Source organism: Bubalus bubalis, chromosome 11 (assembly GCF_019923935.1).
Source record: "Bubalus bubalis isolate 160015118507 breed Murrah chromosome 11, NDDB_SH_1, whole genome shotgun sequence".
NCBI classification, from domain to species: domain Eukaryota; kingdom Metazoa; phylum Chordata; class Mammalia; order Artiodactyla; family Bovidae; genus Bubalus; species Bubalus bubalis.
Window position 1 is genome coordinate 97,076,509 of NC_059167.1, and position 25,245 is coordinate 97,101,753.

General features: G+C 44.0%; 1 protein-coding gene across 4 annotated transcripts in view; it reads left to right on the forward strand.

Annotated features, from left to right (window-relative positions):
• SFXN1 (sideroflexin 1) overlaps positions 1-22,830 on the forward strand; it is a 51,096-nt gene extending 28,266 nt beyond the window's left edge. Inside the window, exons 3-12 of one of the 4 annotated variants that reach the window (XM_044925481.2) lie at positions 1,079-1,249; positions 2,170-2,268; positions 3,883-3,958; positions 4,522-4,607; positions 5,833-5,960; positions 9,071-9,120; positions 15,619-15,640; positions 16,554-16,603; positions 17,011-17,058; positions 20,426-22,830. In XM_044925481.2, coding sequence (XP_044781416.2) covers positions 1,079-1,249; positions 2,170-2,268; positions 3,883-3,958; positions 4,522-4,607; positions 5,833-5,960; positions 9,071-9,120; positions 15,619-15,640; positions 16,554-16,603; positions 17,011-17,058; positions 20,426-20,488 — 793 coding nt within the window. In that variant the 3' untranslated portion in view covers positions 20,489-22,830. Of the gene's footprint in view, positions 1-1,078; positions 1,250-2,169; positions 2,269-3,882; positions 3,959-4,521; positions 4,608-5,832; positions 5,961-9,070; positions 9,121-9,552; positions 9,589-9,673; positions 14,089-15,618; positions 15,641-16,553; positions 16,604-17,010; positions 17,059-20,425 lie in introns of those variants that run through there. The other 3 variants (XM_006047241.4, XM_044925482.2, XM_025296395.3) reach the window with 3 other exon arrangements.
• Positions 22,831-25,245: the final 2,415 nt, after the last annotated feature.

The following is a 25,245-nucleotide window of genomic DNA, read 5'->3' on the forward strand; positions in this document are numbered from 1 at the left end:
TGTTTACGTCCTCATCCTTTACCAGTGGAAAAGGTTAAATGCAGTTGCAGTGTCCTGCAGCGGGGATTAGGATGATTTCTATGGCTGCCTTAACACATTACCACAAATCGAGTGACTTAAAATAATGGAAATGTATGGTCTGAAATCAAGGTGTTGGCAGGGCTCCCTCTGACAGCCCTAGGGCACATCCTTCTTTATCTCTTCCAGCGTCTGGAAGCCCTAGGCTTGTAGCCATGCCTCTCAAATCTCTGTCTCCCTCATCACATACCCTTCTTTATGTGGCTGCGCTTGGTCTTACAAAGTCATCAGTCATTGAACTTGCGCCCCCCTTCCCCGCAGTCCAGCATGACCTCACGTTAACTACATAATTAACAGCCCTCTTTACAAATATGGTCATATTCTGAAGTTCCACGTGAGTGTGAAAATTTGGGGGAAAAGTATTCAACCCAGTATAGATGATATAGAATATATGAAGATATAGAGAAAGGTTTACAAAATAGCATTGATTAAAAAGGTGATAAACGCATCATATATATCCATCTAGAAAAACCTGAAAGGGTATTATTCAGTAAGCATTACCAGTGGCTGTGAGTCAGGGAAAGCTCGAATGGTTTAGTTATGCTAATGAATTTCTGTGTTTTCTAAATTTCTTGCAAGGAATATGTGTTTCTTTGATAAGGAAATATAATGAACCTTTCTAGGCTAGGTTTTCAAAGTACAGGTTTAAGAATGACTTCATGTTCTTGATTGCCACAGCCTTTGTCTAATGAGGTAAAAATATCTTAGAGTTTACAGAGTTCAAAGTACATTTTAAAATGTCATTTAAAACAAAGAATATTTCAAAGTTGAATAGTTCCCTATTATACAACAAAGTTTTGTTTTTCCAAATTATAAATAAGTTGAGATTTGTGGGTTTAAAATGCTCATTTTAAGTGTATACTGTCTGTTGTGTTATTGGAATTTCCCTGACTCTATGACAGTTCGATTTTTCACTCTACCCAGACAGAGATGTTCTAGGTAGCACTGGTGAGAGACTTGGAATGAACAATTGCTGTGTTGCTTGTTGCTGTTTTCCTAGGCAAGGAATCATTCCTTCAGGTCTCACAGAAAATGAATTGTGGAGAGCAAAGTACATCTATGATTCAGCGTTTCATCCTGACACTGGTGAAAAGATGATTTTAATCGGAAGAATGTCAGCTCAAGTCCCAATGAACATGACCATCACCGGCTGCATGATGACATTTTATAGGTGAGTTCTGGCAATGGAACAACAGTTTGTTTTATATTCTAGGCGCTTAAAGCACATTTTTGTACTTGAATGGTTGTATTGAAATAAATGCCATTTCATGTGGAGTTTCATTTTGTATAAAAGTTACAATCCTGGGAGGTTGTTTTACCTTTTCCTTCTGTTGAATAGAACTCTCCTTGTTGCCCAAAAAGAGGTTGAATTTCTCCCTAAATCTTAGACTCAAAATAAAATGAGAAAGAACGTTTAGAAAGCCTCTAAGCAGAGTCTCTTTGTAATCGATTCATATAATATAGGTATAAGTGTGTATGTAGGTGTAAACACCTAGGCTTATACATGGAATGAGGGAAGGATGAGAAATACTTAGCCTGCAGATAGCTTCTTTCTGTAAGAGAAGGGACCTGACGTTAATCACAGCAATTGAGTGCCTGCTCTTTGCTGGGCTCCCTTACAAGTTTAAGACAAGATTTAACTCCATCCTCACCTTAACCCAGCGATCCCATCCTCCAGGATCTAATGCCTGATGATCTGAGGTGGAACTACTGTAATAATAATAGAAATGACGTGTGCAATAAATGTAATGAGCCTGAATCATCCCAAAACCATCCCCCACTCCAGTACGTAGAAAAATTGTCTTCCATGAAACCGTCCCTGGTGCCATAAAGGTTAAGGACCACTGCCCTAGCCCTCTTAAGCTTGTTGCTATCCATCGTTCATGAATGAGGAAACTGAGAATCAGAGAGGATGAAACCTGCCCAGCTCCACTGGTCCTCAGCCTCTGATGCAGAGCATCCAGTCCTGGGCCCAGCGCTCTCCCTGCTCCAGTCCGTCTCCCGTCTGGTTCCCGGCACTGACGTCATCTGCTCTGCATGACGGCTAGATCCCAGGCGGTGGTGGGTGTGTGACGGATCTCTCTATTTCAGGACCACTCCAGCAGTGCTCTTCTGGCAGTGGATCAACCAGTCCTTCAATGCCGTGGTCAATTACACCAACAGAAGTGGAGATGCTCCCCTCACTGTCAAGTAAGACTGGAAGGTTTAACCAGCCTCTGCATTCCTCTGGTGTTCATTTGATCCAGTGGTGATGCCCTCCTGGTAAAAAAGATATATTTGTACAGATCGTTTATATGGTTCGGAATCTTAGGGAGCCTGTATCTCAGTAGTGTGTCTTTTCCTCCCTTTCTGCTTAAATACCAGTTTCCACAGCCTGCCTTCTCAGACATCATCCGTGCTGTTAGTGGTGCTGGTAGGAAGGCAGGGCTCCCGCACCCGGCACACATCCCCTTCACCCCCACGGATCACACAGCAGGCAGCTCGGGGCAGGCCTTGTGGGTTACACAGATAGCAGCATCAGCAGTGGGGGTCTCTGCAGAAATCCAGGGGATTTTATATCTGATTTGTCTTTAAAATAGGACGTCTCTGGAGCCTGAAAGAAAGTGAATGGATTTAAAATTTTGCCTCCTGTGAAAAAATGTTCAGGCAAGCTAAAGTGATTTAGTTAACCAAAACTTTGAGCCTAACTGATATAACACTTCAAAGAATTTTTGGTTTTGTTTTAACTCTTAAATTGAGTTTGATCATCTGTATTCTTCTATTATCATCCTAGGGAACAAAGAATATTGAAATCTGCAACCCAGCAGTGCTGATCACACCTTCATTTCATCCAATTCTTGAATAAAAATTTATTTAAAAATAATAGAGAACTGCTTGGGCTTACTTGTATTTTGAGAATAAGACTTTTAGTATTTTTATACAGTAAGATGTCATTTTAAGAATGGTTGCACTGCATTTTTACTTTCAGTATGTATAGCAATATTTTGAGAAGTATTTTTTATTTAAGTCCATATGCTACAAACATTTAAGTTAATATGAATTTCCCCACATCTGTAGCTTCCTGCCCAGTCACAGCTTCCTTTCTTCCCCTCCCCGAGACATACATATTCTCCATGTCTACTTGTTTGGCGTGGTATTTAGGTTATATGTGAAGAATGCCATTTTTATATGGGTCTGCTTCCTTTTTGTATGAGTAGCTCTGCTGGCAGAGCTGAATATATCATTGATGAATCTTTTTTAAAATTTATTTTATTGAAGTATGGCTGATTTACAGTGTTGTTTCTACTATGCAACAGAGTGATTCAGTTAAAATGGACACTCTTTTTCACATTCGCTTCCATTGTAGTCTGTCTCAGGATGTCGACTGTAGTTCCCTGTGCTGTTCAGAAGGACATTGCTGTTTCTCCATTGTATATACAACGGTTTGCATCCGCTAAACCCAGCCCCGCAGTGTGCTGCTCCCTCCCCTCTTCCGGCCCGGCAGCCATGCTCCCTGCCCTCTTCCGGCCCGGCAGCCATGCTCCCTCCCCTCTTCCGGCCCGGCAGCCATGCTCCCTGCCCTCTTCCGGCCCGGCAGCCATGCTCCCTGCCCTCTTCCGGCCCGGCAGCCATGCTCCCTGCCCTCTTCCGGCCAGGCAGCCACGAGGCTCTTCTCCTGAGCGTGTTCCTGGCTCTTCAATGAGTTCATTTGTGTCATATTTTATGGAGCCTCTATTCTTAATCTTCTTCATTTCTTCCCAAAATGTCGGACTTGAGTTTTCTGACATGCACTCATTGTTTTTGTACCCTTTTCCTTCTTTGCAGTGAACTGGGAACAGCTTACGTTTCTGCAACAACAGGTGCGGTAGCAACAGCTCTAGGACTCAACGCATTAACCAAGGTATTCAGATTACTGTCTCCCTAGTAAAGCGTCTTAATTTGTTCTCACCTACCTGACTCGAAGTCTCGCTGTTACTTCTCAAAATAGTTCAAGTCTGATGAATACTGTATTCATCATCTTCAACTGTATTTTTTTTTTTAATTATATCGTCACTAATAACATTTGCCAAGACGCTTGTTTGTACCTGACACTGTGTATTAAGTGCTAAATGCTTCCCTACCACCCACACGGCCCACCAAGGCTGGGCGCTGGGCAGGGTGCCTTGGGGCACACCTCTGAAGAGTGGAGGAGTCAGCATCTACACCCAAGACTTTGGGACTTCAAAACCCCTGCTCCATCATCCACATGCAGCCATCAAAATATGGATGTCCACCTGCTCCCAGGATGCCCAGGCTGGCAATAGAAAAATAACCTCTAGGAAACAAGTTTTGAGCACACTTTTGGCCTGCGTTGCTATACAAGTAGGACTCTGTGTTGGTAGTGGTTTTTGGGAAGAAATAAGCATTTGCATTCAGTACTGTAGAAAAAATAAGATCTTGCTTTTGGAATTATCTTTTCTGCAGCATGTCTCTCCGCTCATTGGACGTTTTGTTCCCTTCGCTGCGGTAGCTGCGGCTAATTGCATTAATATTCCGTTAATGAGGCAAAGGTAAGGTTAACATGCCCTCCTACAGAGGACTTTTGCTTGACAGTAGGATCTCTTCTAATAAATTGCTTTGTTGAAACTTTAACAACTTTTGTTTTAATATTTTCAGATGAAATTATGTGAGATTTGCTTTCATATAATCTGGTAACGGGATGAGGATGGGTCCATTGATGAAACAGAGTCAGCTCTGAGTTGCTGATTATTAAAGTGGACTGATGAGCATATGGGATTTGGACTAGTCTTTCTACTTCTGTATGATACAAAGTTTAAAAAAATAGATCTCAGACTTATGTCTGTGCCTGGAAAGCTTATTCTATAAAATAGGTTCTTCCCCCACCCAGATTTTCTTTTAGGGTTTAAGATAAGATTAATCTATATCTTTGGAAGTATTTTTTAGTACTGGCAAAAATTAAAGGAGAAGGAAGAATGAAAAAAAAAAAGCATTTTGGAATGGATAACGAAAAACAGGGTAACAGAGGAGCGATAAATATAGCATTAGTGACCATAGTTAAATACTCAGTAGTGCCTGTTCTTCTGGCTGCTCTATCTGTATCGTTAGCTTACTTAATGATGCTGTGAATTGTATCTCTCTCATTTTCCTTTTTTTAGAAATTCAGGCAAGGCTTCATTGTTAGGGCATATTCTGGAGAAAAGATATAAAGAGACCAAAAGAGCCAGCTCCCACTTTTGAAGAGCCTAGAGCAAAAGCAGGGGGCTGGGGCAGGCCCCTGCACACGACAAGCTAAGGACTGGGCAAAATGCCTAAGCCACCGTCCTGCTGGAGCCCTGGACACACCCCTACCCTCACCACATATAAGGAACAAGCTGGCCCCCAACCGAGGGAGCTAGCAAGCCCCCAGCCAGCCAGCAAGCTAGAAAAGGAAGCTGCTACTTGTTTTCGCTCCCCACTGCTGCAGCAGGAGCCCCAGTTAAGCCTTGCCTGAATTTCTTTAAGTTACCTGTTCATCCTTTGAGTTCTATTGTTATTCAAAATGCTACTTTTTTTTTTTTTTTTACAAAGTTTGCTAGTGTTGTTTCCTTTTTGTGTCTATCCCACAAGGATTAAGCTTGTTCATGGCATTTAAAAATCAGGCTTATTAGGGCCAAAAATGACCCTGGAGTGCATTTTTGGATTAAGTAGGGACTTAATCTTTCACAGCCTAAGTACTGTTTCCAGCTGTTCCATGAACCGTCTGTGTATGAACTTTGCATGTGTCTTGCTCTCCAGGGAACTCAAAGTTGGCATTCCTGTCACAGATGAGAACGGGAACCGCCTGGGCGAGTCGGCAAATGCTGCCAAACAAGCCATCACGCAAGTGGTTGTCTCCAGGATCCTGATGGCAGCCCCTGGCATGGGTGAGGAGAACCTTGGCATTTGTTCATGTACTTGGCAGGTCTCACTTGAACAAGCGTTGGTGTGCCAGTGAGCACCAACCATGAAGGAGCCCTCCCTGAGGCGGCCTCTGGTGGGGGAGGCAGAAAACTGAGCAAATAAGTCAGATATGTAATCTGTTGGATGGTTATAAGGGCTCAGGGGATACAGAGGGTGGGGATCTTGGAGTGGAAGTTTTATCAAACACAAGTCCGTGTGTGCAATGAGGCCAAACACCACCAAACGACAGAGTTTGGAGAAGAGGAAGATTATTGCAGGGCTGTGCAAGGGCAGCGTGGCTCATGCCTCCCCAAAAAACCCCCAAAGCATTTAAAGACAAAGCATTCTTAAAGGCCACACAGTGGGGAGGGGTGCCGCGGGGTATGTGATGGGCTCATGCACAGTTCTCTGATTGGTTGATGGTAAGGTAACAAGGGGCTTAACAGGATCAGTCCTTGGGCACCGGACAGTCTACAGGCTGTGTGCTCATGATCGTCCTGAGATACTGTTATCTGGGTGCTTCAGAGAGGAGCTGCAGCAGAGGATGTGGGGGACGGGGTCTGTCCCAGGAAGACCCCAGAGGTCCTGCTTGGTGACAGGAGTAGATTGGGCAGATAAGGGGGAGGGTGGTTCCAGGGATGCATCTTTTGGGGCAGATGGAACAGCAAGAGATGGCTGAGGAATGCCTGGTGTCTTGGAAGCATCACAGGGCCGCGTGGGGAGATAGAAGGGGGCAGGAACAGTAGACAGGGGAGCCGGGCTGACGTGGGCAGAGCGCGGATGGCTCTGCAGGCATTTGGAGCCCTGGCTTTAGTCCGAGGGGTGGGAGGCCATGCAGGGTTTTGAGCAGGGGAGTAGTAATAATAACCCAGTTCGGGCTTTAACTGCATGACTCTGGGTGCCATGTTGAGAGTCAGCTGAAGAGGAACCAAGACTGGTGATTGGAGACTGGTCAGGATGGTGGTTGGACCAGGGCAGTTCACAGTACGGGTGATGAGGATTTGAAGAGAAAGAATTTGGTCTTAGTCAATCTTGACAAGAAACTTCTAACAGTTCTTGAATAAGAATAATTTATACTGAGGATTTATTTGTATCAATTGGAAACCATTGGAACATAAACCAAGTTGGGTTAATTCCAACAACTGTGAATAAAATGGCTGCCAGTATGGACTCAGTTTTGTCCATTAGACTTGGACTCAGCATGATGAAAGGCAGAAAATCTCTGTTGTAACTTAGTTCCTCTGAGAATCTCTGATCTACTCCTAAAGCTTATTCAGCTACATTCAGACCAGGACTCTTAAGAAGGTTCTCAGAAACCAGAGGGCCCGAGACTACGTTACTCTTTAAAGAAAAAAGAAAATAGAAATGAGTATCTTCGATTTCCTTGTCTAAATTGAGTGCAAACAGCCCTTGGCTATTTACTAAGCTCTCAAAGGAAGCACACTTACTTGAGTGCTGTTAGGTTTTCCCAGAGATGTGTTTTTGATTGTTGTCTTTGAATTCCTTTTGTCACTGAGAATGCTCATCAGCATTCCTCACAAGTAGAAGTGAGCAAACAAGTTAAAGAAAGAAAACTTTCTTCCTTTCCAACTACTGGCACTCCAGCTAATTGGTTATCTGATTAAAAGGCAGAGACGCTACTTTGCGGACAAAGGTCCATCTAGTCAAAGCTATGGTTTTTCCAGTAGTCATTTATTGATGTGAGAGTTGGACCATAAAGAAAGCCGAGCACTAAAGAATTGATGCTTTTGAACTGTGATGTGGAAAAGACTCTTGAGAGTCCCTTGGACTGCAAGGAGATCCAACCAGTCCATCCTAAAGGAAATCAGTCCCAAATATTCATTGGAAGAACTGATGCTGAAGCTGAAACTCCAATACTTTGGTCATCTGATGTGAAGAGCTGACTCATTGGGAAAGACTTGGATGCTGGGAAAGATTGAGGGCAGGAGGAGAAGGGGACAACGGAGGATGAGATGGTTGGATGGTGTCACTGACTCAATGGACATGAGTTTGAGCAAGCGCCGGCATAGAGTGAAGTACAGGGAAGCCTGGCGTGCTGCAGTCCATGGGGTTGTAGAGTTGGACATGACTGAAAGACTGAACTGAACTGATTAACCACCGTTAAGTGATTTAACAAAGACATCCTCGTGCGACAGCGGTGTGCATGCACTGTAGGGGTGGGTGAGCTGAGGACGCCACAGTCATGACATGCAGGCCGAGAGTCCCCCGAGTCAGGGACCAGCACGTTGTCACTGACCTGCGAGGAGCTGGGGAGGCTGCCCTGGTACACCTGCTGAGCCCAGGTCTCCAGATTTTATGAGACCAAGCTGGCCACTGCAGCTTCTACCCTGGGTAGGCTTTTTGGTTTTGCTCGTTCCCATTTTGAAATACAAGGCTCCTCTTTGGAGTTCAGGCATCCCAACAGCTTTGTTTCCAGTGGCTTGATTATCTGAAACATTATTTAGTCCCAGGGGAAGAGACAGTCTTCCTATCCCAGCAACATCTCTAAAGGTAATTGGCATGTTGGACTAGCTGTGACAGTTTAGTCTGATGGATAGTTGAGTCTGAATCATGAGTAAATGAACTGTGCTCTCTGATGGTTACGTGCATCATTGCAGCTTATCGTCCAGGCTAGTTTGGTACAGTTATCCCATTATACAGACGAGGAAAACAGAAAACCAAGGCTCAGAGCAGGGAGGTAACGTTTTCTGGATCACCCAGCTAACAAGTGGTCTGTGTGACTCAAGGCAGGAATTTTTATACTGTACTCCACAGGGATGGACACCCGGGGAAGCCTGCATTTGTATCATTGGTACAGAAGGGGAAATTTCCTGATGCTTGCATTGTTGCTTATTTAATGTTAAAGTTCTCATCAAGATCATAAAATTTTCTAGCGGGCCTAGAGCATTGTGTTATTTTTCAAAACTTTAACAAATGGAAACAGTGGGAGTTTTTTTAATGCTAAGATATTTTAAAGAATATTGCAACTAGTCTGCAAGTAATATAAGCCTTTTGTGAAATTGTTGAGGAAAAAAAAAAGTGAGCTGAAAATAGACATTATCCAAGATTTAAGCGAGTCTATCTTTACTTACAGCCATCCCTCCATTTATCATGAATACTCTGGAAAAGAAAGCCTTTCTCAAGGTAAGCCCCAGTTCTGTTTATCCTTGTCTCAATCCTTATTTGTCTTCAGACTTCAAGCTATACAGACTATTTCCCACGTGGATAGGGAGTAAAGAATTTGAAGGCCAGTGGCAATTGGATACTTGATGAAATATTTTATTTCTAATGAGAAATATTTGAAAAAGCTCTCATAAATCTTTCATTTGTTGAATGCTGCCCACTCCTCTTGAGCAGCCATAACCCAAGTACAGGCTTATCTTAGTTATCACTCAGATCCCTAGCTAAGTAATAATGAAGGGAGGGTATGAATTTGGAATGATTTGTTTGTAAGTCCGTGTACATACTACCTGAAAGGAAAGAATAATTGGGAGTAGCAGCTTCACAGAATACTGAATTAGTGCCTAGATGGATTTTTCTGTGGTAATCATCTCTAATAATCCATTAATCTATCAGCCGCCTCCCCTCAGGGTCTGAAGATATTCCAGGATGAAACTAACTGAGAAACCTCTGTGCATTGTCTGCATTCTTGTGGTTTCCAGGATTCAAATGCAGTTGTATTTATGCTTCACCTTAGCTTTCCAGCTTCCTGTAACAGGTAGGGAAGAGGCGGATGGGGTAGCTCCTCTGGCTCCTGCTGTGCTTGGAATCGGACACCGGTGCTCCTGCGGGAGGAAAGGTTCCAGCTCCTGGCTGGGGGAGCAGGCGGGTTGCAAACCCTTCAGCTGTCTCAGGGTGAGCCGTCACCATGAGGGAACACTACCAGACTTTGAAAGAAGGACATGGTTCATAGGCCTGACGCTTTCTGAATGATTTCTGTGATTAGGAAAATTCTAAATGTCCGACAGGTCAATGTTCATTAACCTCTATTCACCCTATGGGCTCCAGAGCGGAAAATTAAGGCCAACACCAAATATTTTCAATACAATTACATTCTCAGATGATAAGCCAAGAAAGTATGCTTTGAAAAGTCAATAGTATTGAGTGCCTCATTTGACTGGCATGTCGGATGTACCAACCCCGTGTGAGAGCAAGAAAGAGGGCCCTCTCCTTGGCAGCCGGCTCATTCTCTCCTGGGAGCTTCGGGTACGTGAGCAAATTATATTCTCGGAGCTTCTTCCTCTAGCAGTCTCGCACGTCGATGTGAATAGTGGGATGGAGTGTTGCAGTGTCTCTGTAGTGATCAGCTGTTCTCCTCCGAGCATCCTGGGAGATCCACAGACCCCTGGACCGCCCCCAGGGGGCAGCATTCTCACATGCCTGCTGAGTCTCCGTCCATCTCCTGGTGGATTTCTACAGTCTTAAGTGTAAGATTAAACAAAAATATAAAACAGTTTCACTGATTTAACCAGTAAAGCTATTAGTGAAGACCAAAATGTAAAGGTGACCTCATTTGACATCTTACCTACTTTGATAAGCTCTTACTTGAGGATTCATGAAAAGGCTTTGCTGAAGTCATTTTCCTCTGCAGAATTTAAAACGATGAATTCTTTAAAGCTGCTCAGGGATTAGTGTGTGTGCTGGAACAGGGACTAGATCTTGAAGCTACCATATTATGTAAACAGATGAACTCTTTAAAGCTGCCAAGGAATTGGTGTATGTACTAGAATGGTGACTAGATCTGGAAACTACTAAATTATGTAAACATCTAAAACTCACCAACTTTGATGTCTCATTTATTTTCAGATAATCTAAAAAAAAAAAATTGATGTTCCTTTCTCTATCTATCCCTGCTTTCCTTATGGGAAGTGGTTTAGGCTCTGAAGGAAGGGCCATCAGCCTTATCCTCCAGGATGCTGGTAGGAAGTGGAGCATCCAGTGGCTCCTTGACTTTACAGATACGGAATTGATGCACTGTGTTCTTCACTGCTAGCTCTTGATCTGATAAGACATTAGGATTATAGTCCTTCTGCAAGGGCATACGTTGACCCAGGCAACCTTTGGATTTTCCTGATTGTTAATTTCTTAAGGTATTGGCATGCCAACTTCAGGGGCAACAGAGAATAAAAAAATAATAATAATAAATCCAGCCTCCCCCTCCTGCAGACTTTAAGCAAAATCAGACTTTTAAAGCAAGATCAGATTTCCAAGTAGATACAAGGCTTGGAGACAGTCACCTCATCCTGTTGTCTGACATAAAAGTAAACTTTTGCAGGAGAGGAATACTAAGTGTGAGTCATTCCACCAATAGTATATGATTGTCGTGAATCAGCACCTGTGAATGCAGTGGGGCGACCACCTTCAGTGGCAGTATCCCCACCATCAAAGCTTTCCCAGTCCTTTTTCTCGGCCTCCCCAACACCACCCAGCACCCAGTTAGCAGAGGGGTGTCAGCAGCCCGACTCCGCAGCGAGGCTCCGAATCTGGCCCATTGCCCCTGCTGCTGGGACATTACTCCCTGGGCGTCTCACTCCTGGCTGTGGGTATTGAGCACACATGGGTGCTAATGTGGGCCTGGGATTCCAGAAATTCTCTGAGAGAGTCTGCATGCAGACCTACGTTCATGCTGAAGTCAGGTCACCAGAGAAAGCAGTGATGTGAACTTGGCCTTTTCTTCTCCTAACTGTCATGGCCTTGAACTCCTGGGGTCTCAGTGTCCTTGGGAAAGTTGCTGCCGTTACTCTAATATCTCAGCAACAGACACTGGCCAGGAGACAGAGTTGGGCATATTGCATCATTTTCCTGCTGGGACAGACAGAAACTGCTTCAGATACAGCCTGGCTTTTTCTTCCATGAAACAACCAGCAAATTGTTGCTGGTTAACCAGTTAGCCACTACTCCCACATGGCTCTAGGGTTTTTCACACGAAAAATGTGTAACTGTTGTGTTTTCATCCCTTGTCCTTCCTCCCTGGTTTGTGGTTTTTGGCTTTGCTTGTACTGCACCCTTCAACAATAATTTGGAGGTGTGCCACCTTGCTTCCCCTCCACCTGCCCCACTTCCCCCCTGAAGGGCCTCACACAGGGCCGGAGGAGGCTGCTGGCATCAGAAGCCATGTGGCGGGGCGGGGAGGCGGTCAGAGCAGCTCATGGATCCGTCCAAGGGCCTCACTAGCTGTCAAGGGTCTGGCTGCTGCTAAACAGGTTCAGACCTCCTTGGAGGATGATGTTTTGAAAAAGCTATGGCTAAATGTTGAGCTCCTCAGACATACATCCCACCCCTACATTCAGGGTTGTTGTTACATCAGAATATTGCATTTTTGCCCACGTGGCAAGGACTGTAGGACTTCACTGATAGTATGGCCATTGTGAAAGCAGAAGTGGAGGCAGCTTATATTTGTATCCATACATTTCCATCTGCAAAGCACGTTCACACACTATTTTGAAAGGGAGGCTTTTCTGAGCCCCGTTTACAAAGGCCCAGAGATCATTTCTTCAGCTGTGCTTCAGGTCCGTGTGGGCGGCCACGTCTGCCTGGGTCGGTCGACCCTCTGTTCCCACAACTCCAGCAGCCAGATGTGCCTCCCTGCAAGGACGTGCTTCTCGGGGCTTTCACCTTGGATGTGACCATACTCCTCTGCAAACATGAAAGGAATTGAATGTTCTTGGCTTTTTTAACCGGTGAGCTTGGGGAGCATTCGGCATGACTCATCCTTCCCCCCACGCCCTGTCTTTTTCCAAACGGAGTGCTAGCGAAAAGCATCAGCTGTGGGCAGGTGACTCACTGAAATCTTTGCAGTACACCAGGAGTTCACTGCTTAAAAGCTGGCGCTTCACCCAACAGTGTTCGTGAAGAATCGCTCCTGTGGCCTCTTTACCTGGCTGGCACTTTTCACTGAGAACAAAGTTGCCATGAATTGGGTCAGATAAGAGCTCCTCATTCCTGAAGTTCTTGTTCATTTATATTTTCTTTAAGAAAGGTGGACGGCTCTGTCTACTCAGTAGACTTTCAGGATTGTCTGCTGATGGAGTGTGACTATGGCATTTATTTGTTCACTCGTTTGATGCGGCAGCCCTTGGGTGAATGCCTGTTGCACACAAGCAGTGTGCTGGGTGCCATTATCATAGAAATAGGGCTTGGGCCGTGCTCTCAGAACCACACAGTGTGGTGGTGGGGAGGGCACAGGACATGGTCCAGTGCATGGTGAATAAGAGTGTGGGGCATGGTGGGAGCATAGGGGAGTTCTCCCCCAGCTGCAGCAGGTGAGCGGAGACCCCTGAAGTTGGCTGGCCGGGGGCACAGGCGCTGCAGAAGCACAGAAAGGGCACAGAGGTGGGAGGCTTGCGTATGGTCAGGTTGCCTGGGATGTGGGCCATGTGTAGGGACCTGATGGCATACACACATACACATGTCAACTCCCAGTGGCTCATGGAATCTAAGGTAAAAGTCTACAACTGTCACACTTCTGGGAGAAAACAGAACATCTTTGAGATCTGGAGTTAAGCAAAGATTTCTTAGACTTAACACCAAAAGCACATTCCATAAAAGAAAAAAATGGACAAATTGGGCTTCCTCAAAATGTTAAAATTCTGTTTTTTGAACACTATAAAGAGAATGAAAAGACAGGGAACAGACTGGAGAAAATTTATGCAAAGTATGTGTCTGATAAAAGCCTTGTATCCAAAAGATACACTTATTCAGGAAAACAACTCAGTGTTTTTTTTAAAGGGCAAAAGGTTTGAACAGATATTTCACCAAGTATACATAGATATCAAATAATATCACATATAAAGATGCTCAGTATCTTTAGTCATTGGGGAAATTCAGTTTAAAAACCACATTAGCTACCTTTAAACACCTATTGGAATGGCTAAAATTAAAAAGATTGACCATAATAAGTGTTGGACCATAATAAGGATGTAGCTAGAAGACCTGAAACTCTTATTCCCTACCGGTAGGAATGTAAAAGGATACAAACACTTTGTTGTTCGTGTTGTTCATTCTCTAAGTTATGTCCAACCCTTTGCAACCCCAGGGATTGTAGCACACCAAGCTTCCCTATCCTTCACTATCTCCTGGAGCTTGTTCACACTCATATCCACTGAGTCTGTCATGCCATCCAACCATCTCATCCTCTGCCGCCCTCTTCTCCTCCTGCCCTCAATCTTTCCCAGCATCAGGGTCTTTTCCAGTGAGTTGGCTCTTCTCTTCAGGTGGCCAAATTATTGGAACTTCAGCTTCAGTATCGGTCCAATGAATATTCAAGGTTGATTTCTGATAAGATTGACTGGTTTGATCTCCTTGGAATCCAAGGGACTCTGAAGAGTCTTTGGAGAATAGTTTGGCAGTTTAAGTTAAACATATCCTTACCCTGCAATCCAGCCATTTCACTCCTAAGTATTTACCTAGAAGAAATGAAAATGTATGTCCATAAAAGGCAGGTATTTAAAGCAGCTTTATTTGCAACAGCCCCAAACTGGAAACAGTCCAAATGTTCATAAACAGGAAAATGGATTATCAAATTCCATTCACACAGTGGAATACCTAACCCAGCAATAAAAAGCCCCGAACCATGCATATATACAACAGCATGAGTAAATCTCAAAATAATTATACAAAAGAATAGATACTGTATATAAAATCCTAGAAATCATAAACTAGTATATAACGACAGAAAGTAGATCAGAGGTGGCCAGGGAATGGGTATAGTAGGGTTTAGGAAAGATGGTGGAATGGCCAAGGGCACAAGAAACAAGGATGATAGCTACTAATATTTAATTACCTTGATTGTGGCAATGACCTCACAGCTGAATACATGTGTCAAAAGTTCTGCATGGTCAGTATGTGCAATTTATATTTCATATACAGTATGAAGTAAAGAGTAAAGATCATTGGAAAGAGAAAGAATTTACTCATACTAACTTTTTGGGCTTTTACTTCATTGAATATGTATCTTTTTAAACTTGTGATTACTGTCTTTAATTCATTTAAAATATCCTGTTTCCATAATTCTATGCTATGTGCCTCCCTCAAGTTCTGTGATTATTTAGGGGAAAACCCAAACATCCTCAGCTCACTTTTAAAATCTCAGACCAAGTTCTGTTTGAAGTAGGGGTGAATGAGGCAGGAGGGGGTGCTGGAAAGGAGTTGGGAGCGGGGATGACATCCAGGTTGAGCTTCATGAGAGAGATCAGAATTGTCCGGAATCCTTGCGGTTACTGAGAACCCTTCCAACAAAACCCTCTGCACGAGCCTCCGTCAGCCTTTGGTTTGTGCACACCCGTTGTTGAGATTACACACGTCTATTCAAGAGTCCACTTGAGAAGAAGAGGCTGCTCTCATGGGCTCTTGTGGGTCAATCTTCCAGCAAGATCTTATTCAGTTCTTAGCTTGCCTTCCCATCGCCAAGTCTGTGCTCCCAGACTGATGATACACGACTGGGAAAGAAGGAAGACAATTTACCATCTCCTTATGAAAATCATGCAGCATCATTCGGAGCCAGCTGCCCCTGATGCAGTATTTCCTTCTCCTGCCATCCCTTGAGGGGCGGGGCCCGTCTACGCGAGCTCTGTGGGCCTGTCTCTGCTTGCTGACATCTCTCCCTTTCTCTCCCTTAACCCATGGGATGTACCTTTTCGCCAGAGGAGCCTTCTTGGAGACCAGGGTATGCCTCTCACACAAGTCCCCTTGGGATCCTGATCTTTTAATTAACCACTTGTGTTGACTCTGGCTGATTTCATTACAACTAGTTGGCAACTTGGTGGCAGCTGTTTCAGTGGCCTTACTTATATAATCTATATATCTCGTTGCTCTTTATATTGCATGTTATGCATTTATAAAAATTCCCTTTTGAAAGCTAAAAATCTAATAGCACATTCTCTCCAAAAGACCAACCAACTCATTCATTTCCATTAACGAAAAAGTGGCAGCCAAGAATTTGTTATGCCAGCAGTTATTCTAACCATACTGACAGCGACTAAAACCAAGACAGGAGAGGTGCAGGGTTGGGGGCGGGAGCAGGGCAGCAATGCCTTTGGGTTTCTGAACATTCCAGGCACAGCACTAGGTGCTTGATAAATGTTATCTGGCGTATCTTCGCGCACATGTTTTTAGGAACCTGTTGGGATCTTCATTCTGCAGAAAAGGAACCAGAGCTTGGGCTGGGTGGACTCTGCCTCCCTTTGCCCACAGTGGGGGTGAACTGGAAGGACAGAGATTTGAATACAGGTTTGTTAGTCTTCGGCTGTAGAACCACAAACCTCCCCAGCCAGGAGACAAATGATAGCCAAGCGATAACATTTTCTCCAGCTCCCATTTACGAGCAGGCATCTCTGATTCTAAGCGCAAGGGAGGAGTATGAGAAGCCACCTGACCCTTGCATGTGCGTCGTGGCCAGATCTCCGAGGGCTGCAGGAAGTCAGGACTAACGTGCCGTTGCAGTGGTACCCCCACACCTCACTAATCGCATCCAGCTGGATCTTGTAATGTGGCCACGCTCCTTCCAGTTAACCAGCAGAGAAAACTGTCTCTAAGAGCCTGTATAAAAAGTATTCAAAATAGTTTATTTCTTTACCCAGAGGTTCCCATGGATGAGTGCACCTGTTCAAGTTGGAATAGTTGGCTTTTGGTGAGTAGAATTACTTCAATGTCATTCTTTCCTTTTTTAAGATTAATATACAGCATATGAAAGTGAGGGCTAATATGGGACATGCATTTTGAAAAATGAGACTGTCTCAGAACATCTGGTCCCAGTCATTAGCTAGAAAGAAACTGCCTTTAGAGAAACCTGCAACATTTGGGGCTACTTGTGTGATTCTTTTTTAAAACTCCTTTTATCTGTTTGATTTTTTCCCTTTTTATAATTATTTTGGCAGCCCTTAGTAGTAAAATTACACAAACAGGACATATTTTTGTGTTGGCAGTATAATACCAAAAAGAAAGAAAGGGGATTGTTATCAAAGTAGAACAGAAAAAGTCTGAAAAGTATACCATTTTTAAAAGTGCTCTGATGTGTCTTTTTCATTTTTCTTTAAGCTTGGTATTTGCTACGCCTCTGTGCTGTGCTCTGTTTCCGCAGAAAAGGTATGTATTTGTTACTCTTCGGAATGATCATGCGTTTTAACCCTAAAAACAAGTTGCAGACACAGGGTCATTTCACTAGGAGGAAAGTTGAGTCTCGAAAAGATAATGAAGCCAAGTCTCTAAAAGGAAGAGAGAGAGGCAGAAATTAAATGCACGTCTATTTAATATCAAAACTCTCTTTGCCCAGCTCTTTGCTACCTGCTATGATTATATTTGAAAATGCTTTATTCTTGTGTAAGACTCAGGTTAACTCCGGTGCAAATTTGCTCTTATAAAAATTTAAATATGATTCACTGATGTCCAGTCCATTGGCAAAGTCATCTATAAGGCAGAAATATTAGAATTTAAGTTCCACCCCCAGGGAGAGCAACTGTATGCACTTTGGCGGTTGGTATATTGGCTTTCCTTCTTCCTACTTGAGTTTTTTTTTTTTTCCTTTTTGCCTTAAAAGCTTTATTGTGCATATATCTTTCATCACAAGTTGCCCTTGAATCCTGCCTTTGATGTAAGAACTGGATTAACCGGCATTAAATCAGCGTCACATAGATCTGCGGCTTCAGCCTTTTTCTGTCTGACGCCCAGGTGCAGAGGGGCAGCGGTCTGCTGCGTTGCTGGGCTTCTGCTTCCAGTCCTGCCTCTGTCATGTCCTTCATGGGCCGGCAGGCCCCACACAGATGGCCTTTAACGCCGGAGGCTTTCCAGTGGCTTTGGGACGCGGCAGTCTCTTCTAGAACTGACTTCATCAGGTCCCGCATCTGATGAGACATTCGTCTTTTATCTGGTCTTTCGCTTGTCTCTGACCCCCACTGTTGTTAGCTGGGGACTTAAATTTCAAGGAGAGGGAACCTTTATCACCTTGGTACCCATAGTTAAGCTCCCCTTGGAGAGGGCAGGAGCTTCAGAACCTGTTGTGAAGCCCGATACAGATGAATTTCCTGAAGAGGAGCACTATTTGATTGGGCGAACCCCAGAATCTCAGGGCTTCGGGTAAGGAAGGTTTGTTTCCTTAGTCTGCGGTACTGGAATATCAGTGTTCAGCACTTGGCGTTACATTCAGTGACTTAGCAGCATGGCGTTTGGGTCGAGAAGGATCTGACTTCAAATCTCAGCTGCCCCTCTGGTTTCCTTATCTGTAAAATTAAGATAATACTTAACTTTCCAAGGTTTTATAAGGGTTAAAAATGCATAATGTCTGACCCCAAAATTAAGCACTAAGTCATAGCCATTATCATTGCCATTAGCAACATTATTTTAAAATTACCCAAGGTCTCCCTATATAGAAGAAAAAAAACAGCCACTGTTTTTTTCTATATTCATAATTTTTCTTTTTTTGCATTATGTCTATAAATCTATATCCTATCTTTTTACCTCTTAGTTTACCACATCTCAACTATGGTGGTGGTGGTTTAGTCACTAAGTCCTGTTTAAATCTTGCTACCCCATGGACTGTAGTCTGCCAGGCTCCTCTGTCCATGGAATTCACCAGGCAACACTGGAGTGGGTTGCCATTTCCTTCTCCAGGGGATCTTCCTGACCCAGGGATCTCCATTGCAGATGGATTCTTTACTGACTGAGCCACCAGGGAAGCCCACTCAAGTAAAGAATAATTCTTAAGAAACTAATTCCTAGTGTTACCAAACCCAAGTTCAGCAGCTTGCAGCCTGGAAGCCAGTAATTCAAGACACAGGCGTCAGTAGAAAGAAAAGGTGCTTTACGCAGGGAGAAGGTGAACTCATGTCCAGAGACCAACTCCAAAGATTTTGCTCAGTTGTGACACTTTTTTTTTTTCATGTAATACCTTTTATTTAAAAAAAAAAAAAAAAAACAACTTTTAATTTTTGTATTGGAGTGTAGCCAGTTAACAAAGTTGAGAGTTTCAGGTGAAGAGCAAAGGGACTCAGCCATACACATACATGTATCCATTCTCTCCCAAACTCCCCTCCCATCCAGGCTGCCACATAACGTTGAGCAGAGTTCCCTATGCTATACAGTAAGACCTTGTTGGTTATCCATTTTAAATATAGCAGAGTGTACGAGTCCATCCCAAACTCTCTTAACTATCCCTTCTCCCCATCCTTCCCCCCAGCAACCGTAGGTTTTTTCTCTAAGTCTGTGTGTCTGCTCCTGTTTTTTAAGCAAATTCATTTGTATCGTTTCTTTTTAGATTCCACATATAAGGGATGTCATACGATATTTCTCCTTCTCTGTCAATCATGACAGTTTTTAAAGGAAAAAAAGAGGAGGGGAAAGAATCTCAGCGAACCACCTACTGTGTCTTCAGATTTTGTCTTCCCTGAATGATCTGCCTGCAGATTGCTTGGCAGGGGGCAGAGTAGGGGGTGGGTGTTGGGGATAGAGAGCTCGTCATTTTTTTTTAACTGCTTAATTCTTCATTCTTCTTTCTATCTAGGAAAAGAACAGGTTATTCAGGACAGCATAAGTCAGGAGTTAGGTTAAATTGCCTGGTGATCTCATTACTATTAAGATTAGAGGGGAACAGAAATGGGCAAATAGGAAAGGGGCAAATGAGCTTTCCATAACAGAAAGTCAACAGTTTTGCTGGCCAGTTTTTCTTCATCCTCTTATATATTAAGTATGCATTCATAATGAAAAAATAAGCTTTAATACACGGACTTCCCTGGTGGCTCAGACGGTCAAGTGTCTGTCTACAATGTGGGAGACCCGGGTTCAATCCCTGGGTTGGGAAGATCCCCTGGAGAAGGAAATGGCAATCCACTCCAGTACTATTGCCTGGAAAATCCCATGGACAGAGGAGCCTGGTAGGCTACAGTCCACGGGGTCACAAAGAGTCGGACACGACTGAGCAACTTAAAACATTCAGGTACATTTTTTACATGCACAAAGCAAAGACTTACAGTGGTCCTTCTCAGTAGTGTGACTACAAGAGATGTTTTTACTCATATATTTTCATATTTTCTAAAAGTTCAGAATATATATCATTATGCAGTGGACAGAAGCACATTAATGCAAGTGAATTTTTAGTGCTAAAAATTCCACTGAATGCATGTGTCTTTTTCTCATGAATTGTGAACATTCATGTTATTTCTCTTAGGAAGTGTCCTGACCACAGATTACTTTCCGATACATCAGGGTCTGAGAGTGTGATTACCATACCTCCTTGCCAGCGATAAGTGGTTTTTAAGGCTTTTAGTAAGATGAGAGATAAAAAGGGATCTGATGGTCCCTTTCTTTCTTATTTAGTGATGGTTTCCTGGGACGCGAAGCATTTTTCAGACAGGGCTCTTGCACCAGTTGTGGAGGTGAACGGGGGTCCTCGCTTTCCTCTCCTCAGGTTCGAATTTCCACCGTCCGTGTGATGACCCTGTCATTTTCTCCCTTCTCCCAGTTCCATGTCTGTGACAAGCTTGGAGGCCGAGCTGCAAGCCAGGATCCGAGAGACCTACCCTGAATTACAGCGTGTGTACTTTAACAAGGGGTTATAAAGCAGGTTAAGAAGCATCTTCAGAGGAGCCTGCCTGCCGCGAGCCTGGTTTACCCAAGTTGGAGAGGAATAACCCGGGCGGCCGGGTTCTCTCGGTGACAGAAACCTTTTAAAGACCCATAGAAGCCTTTAGAGTCCAGCTGCTGATTACGGCACAGCCCCTGGGGGTGGCCCGGGTGCCTCACCTGCCAGCCCCCGCCCCTTACATTTGAATCATGCTGTGATTTACAGACACCCTTCCTGTAGCTTTTATAGTCACTGTTTTTTCAAAGACAATGTCCTGACTCACACCCAGAGTTTTCCAGAGCATCGCTAGGCATAGAGTTAGATGTTCAGTATATTGATTGTCAGTCAGTGGAAAGGAAATCATACTGAAGTTTTATCCCACCCTTGTTTCAAATCAAGGAGAGCTGAGTAGTGAGTTGAGAAAACACAAAAGCCCTGAGGCTAATCTGTAAAAAAAAAAAAAAAAAAAAGACTCGTAAATATTAAGGACAGTTTACTTCTCTGCCCAGGTTGGGCAGGAGGCAGCTGAAGTAGAAGATGAATGTTTTGGATTTGTAGGATAAAAGCTCCTTCATAAACCTCCTGAAAGTCAAAGTACCAGGAGGCTGCTGTCTACATCTGTAAGCTTTCCTCCTGCTGGTGGCTTTCTTTGATTGAATTTTAAATTTATTCTGTTTTATATTCTTATGAAGATATTAATCTTACCTTGCACTTGTTGACTTTATATTCAGTCATTTAAATCAACTAATTAAGTAACTGAAATGCACAAATGTCAAGTTTGGGGAGTATATTCAAAACCAGCACTATATGACTGGGTTGAATCTGGCTTTTTTTTTTTAGAATCAAGAGAACGGTCTCACCTACCTACATCTCTTTTCTTGTCCTATAAGATTTCTTTGGCTTTCAGAAAGCTACAGAAATGATGTGTATGTGAATCATTGACTCAATGGATTTTACTTGAATGTTGTATATTACATTCCACCCTGTTGGAAAATAACCAGCCCAGGGACCACTGTTTACATCACCTGTCTTGGTTTCACAAGTAACATATTCAATGTAACAGAGATTATGCTGTAATTCTACAGAGGTTCAGAGGCATATGGGAGGTGGTTATTTCAGTAAGTGTAGACCACTCAGTACGATGTGTAATAGAGAGTGTAAGTGGAAACACACGTAGAAACTAGTTTGGGCATGTTTTTGCTGATGATGTGAGCAGACTGGATTTCCTCATAAAGGCAGAACGGTGCGCCTCGTGTCTGTGCTTCTCTTTCCTCTGAAACGGTGAGCGGGCCTGAGGCTGGGCTACTCTGGGCCCTCCTGTGTGCTGCCAGAACCCTCTCATGGAGGTTTTCTGTCTTAAGCCATTTGAAGCAAAAGAGCTGCCCCGTGACATTCTGACCTTGGACATCTTTTGTTGCCATTTTTGCTTCTCTTTAAAAATTGGTAAAAGCTAGAAATTTGAGGCCGAGCTCCACGAGGTGCTTACAGGGCACTTTTAACAAGAAACTGAGGCAGCTCGAAGGGCTTCCCCAGCAGCTCAGATGGCAGAGTCTGCCTGCAACGCAGGAGGCTTGGGCTTGATCCCTGGGTCGGGAAGATCCCCTGGAGAAGGCAATGGCAACCCGCTCCAGTACTCTTGCCTGGAGAATCCCATGGACGGAGGAGCCTGGGGGGCTGCAGTGCATGGGGTCGCACAGAATCAGACACGACTGAGTGACTAACACTTTCACATTCAAGGCCTTGAAGCCTCCACCCCCCACCCCCCACCCCCGCTAACCTCAGAATTCTTAGCCCTGGATAACTGGCAGCTCCACGTTAGTCTTAACCTTCATTGGAAATTGAAGGACTGGTTGGAAGATTGGCAAACTAACCAAACGTTTAATGCACACCAGGATGAGTTTAATGCACACGAGGATGAGACGGCCAGACCCTCATGACAGAAGGGACCATGAGCCTGGAAATGTGTCTTTTAAAGTGTTATCTGCTGATTTTTGATACTTTTATAGAGAAATATGAACTGTAGAGTTGAATCATGGTTTATCAAAAGGAACAAAATGAACCAAGGTTGGCAGTCTTTGCTGATCTCTTAGGAATACCTTTTCTGGAGAAAAGTTCACATGAAGTGCAATAAGCTTGTAAAGGTAAATAGTTATTAATATTTTGGGTAACATAACGAATTATAAGAATGAGCTGACTGGCAGCTTTTATTTCAGTATTAGCACAGTGTCTAGCCAGTGTTGGAGTCCATGTATTATTTCATTTCAACCGGATGAAATGTTAAATAAACTCAGAATGAAAATAAACCCTCTCTTTTATTTGTATGTAAAGGACGAAGCAGTTTTTATGTTATAGTCAACGGTACCTTTCATTCAGACTTCATACTGGGTACTGCCAATAACTCCTTATTAATCAGGTAATACGTTTCTAGTTTTGGCTACCAGTTTTCCACTTTCTTGAACCCCATAGAGGCACCCAGCACCTGCCACGAGCCCCACAGTGTAAATTCCAGGAACATGCATTATGACACAGGGGGATGAGATTCTGCCTTTAGCCTTGGTGACTAACACCCTTGCACGTGATGCTGAGGTCACTTGGCTTTTGTATTGTTCGTCAGATCCTAACATGGAACTCGGGTTTGCCATAGTTCACAGAGAAAATGTACATCTAACCCAGGATCTGGGGAGTGCCTTTTAACAGACGTGATAAAGAGCTGAGCGTTTTACCCTCCTTGGTCACATCTCTGCACCTGTTTTACTACTGGAACTCTGTTCGTCACTTAAATCATGGAGATATATTTGAGATACAGTCTAGGAATCAGATACAGCCAGTACAATCTCTATCGTACCTACTGTTAAAATACATGTATTCGGGCCGCTGACATTCTTTGTGACCTTCAGTTTTATTGATTTGGATCGTTTGGACAGAATAATTGGATCTACCTCATAAAGTTGTTGTAAACAGGGTAACTCCAGTACAGCGCTTCACATATTGCCCGGCACGCTCAATGGATTGTTCGTCATATATTTGTTTAAAAACACTGGATGTGCATTCAAAATGCCAGTGTATCAATATACTGGTAAGATTTCAGAATCCCAGCAACTTCCCCAGAGACAGTCCACAACCTCACTAAAAATAGCAGATTAAAATGGTCACAGGGAGACACTTGAATCCATGCTTTTAAAGTCCCTAACACAGGTTTGCCTAAATGAGACAGAGGTAGGGAAAGTTTCTGCACACAGATGAGAAAGCCGGGGTTTCAATAGTACAAGCTCAAGACTGTTCCCGGCCACTTGAAAACTATAGTGGCAGCCAAGGTCTGACACCCAAAGCTACAATTGGAATGCTCTAATAAAATTAGTTTTTCAGAATTCGTGTATTCTCATGCATTCAGAATTTCACTGAAAGCCAAAGAAAAGGTTATATTTGGTAGCAATGATAAAAGGATCACTTAAACTCTAGATATTCAAAGTGTAGTCCCGCAACATCCAGGTTTGTTAGAAATGCAAGTTCTTGGGCCTCAGTATCTGCAGAAACAGGAGCCCCAAGATTCCTGCACACATCACAGCTGGAGAAGGGCTGCCGTGCCACATCCCCACTGCTCCCAGAGACCCAAGTTTCCCTCGGTCAGTTTCAGGTCGACTTCAGATGCTCTGAATGTGTGTATCCACCCCTCACCAGACTCCAAGGAAGCTTGCAGCCTCAGCGCTGACAGTCTTAGGGACGCAATCAACACGCGCTTTCTGCTTTGTCCATGGCCACAGCGCCATCCCCTGAAATGTGTGGCCCCAGCCAACCCACGATTATCCGGCTCATCCTGGAATTCAGGTTCTTTCCAGGAATCTGAAGAAGGGTCCTCACATGTCCAATTTCCAGTTGTGGAAAAGAATCCACCTGGTGTCACGGAGAGGTCATCCCCAGGATGTGGAAAGAACAAGGAATCTGAAGGTTTCTAGGAACAGAGCTGGAAGTGGACGTTACCGCTGGGGATCGAGAGGCAAGATGGCTGGGACCATCCAGGCTGTAGCCATTGTTCCTGAGCCAACCCAGCTGTCACTGAGGACCCCGCTGCCCCTGGAGCTTCCGGTGCAGAAGGAGCACTCAAGACAATCCACAGAGGGCTTGTTGAACCCTTGGGGAGCCCATGATATGCCCAGTCTTCAAGAGAAGGGATGAGGCTTTCTAACGTCACGTGGGGGCCAAACTGCCACCTCAGTCCAGGCCTGTCAAACCCGAATGTCTGCCACTGTGCTTCCCAGCTTTTCCATCAACAGGGATAATGAGAACTAGCTTTGGTACAGTAAATCACAATCTTCAGCATGTATTTTTTTTCCTGCATACATTACTCCTTGTAATACCCCCAAGAGGTTCCTGTGAGCGTCATCTCCATTAAAAAGGTGGGGAAACTGTCTTGAAGAGGTGGAATCACCACAAACCAAACATGGTGAATTCAAAGGACCATAAGAGATGTGCTCATGTTCCCATATACACCCCCACAAACAAGGTTTGTAGAGCATACAAATTCAAATAAGCTCTGAGCCAAGGTGAAAGGCAGGTCCACAGGTCATTTGCAGATGGGATTCCGTATAGAGTAACGCGAGCAGTGATTCTCAAAGGATGGTGCCTGGGCCAGCAGCGTCAGCGTCGCCAGACCTGCGTGTTCTCGGGCCCTTTCTATTGTGCTGAGTCAGACACTAAGGGGACTGCCAGTGAGCCCTCTG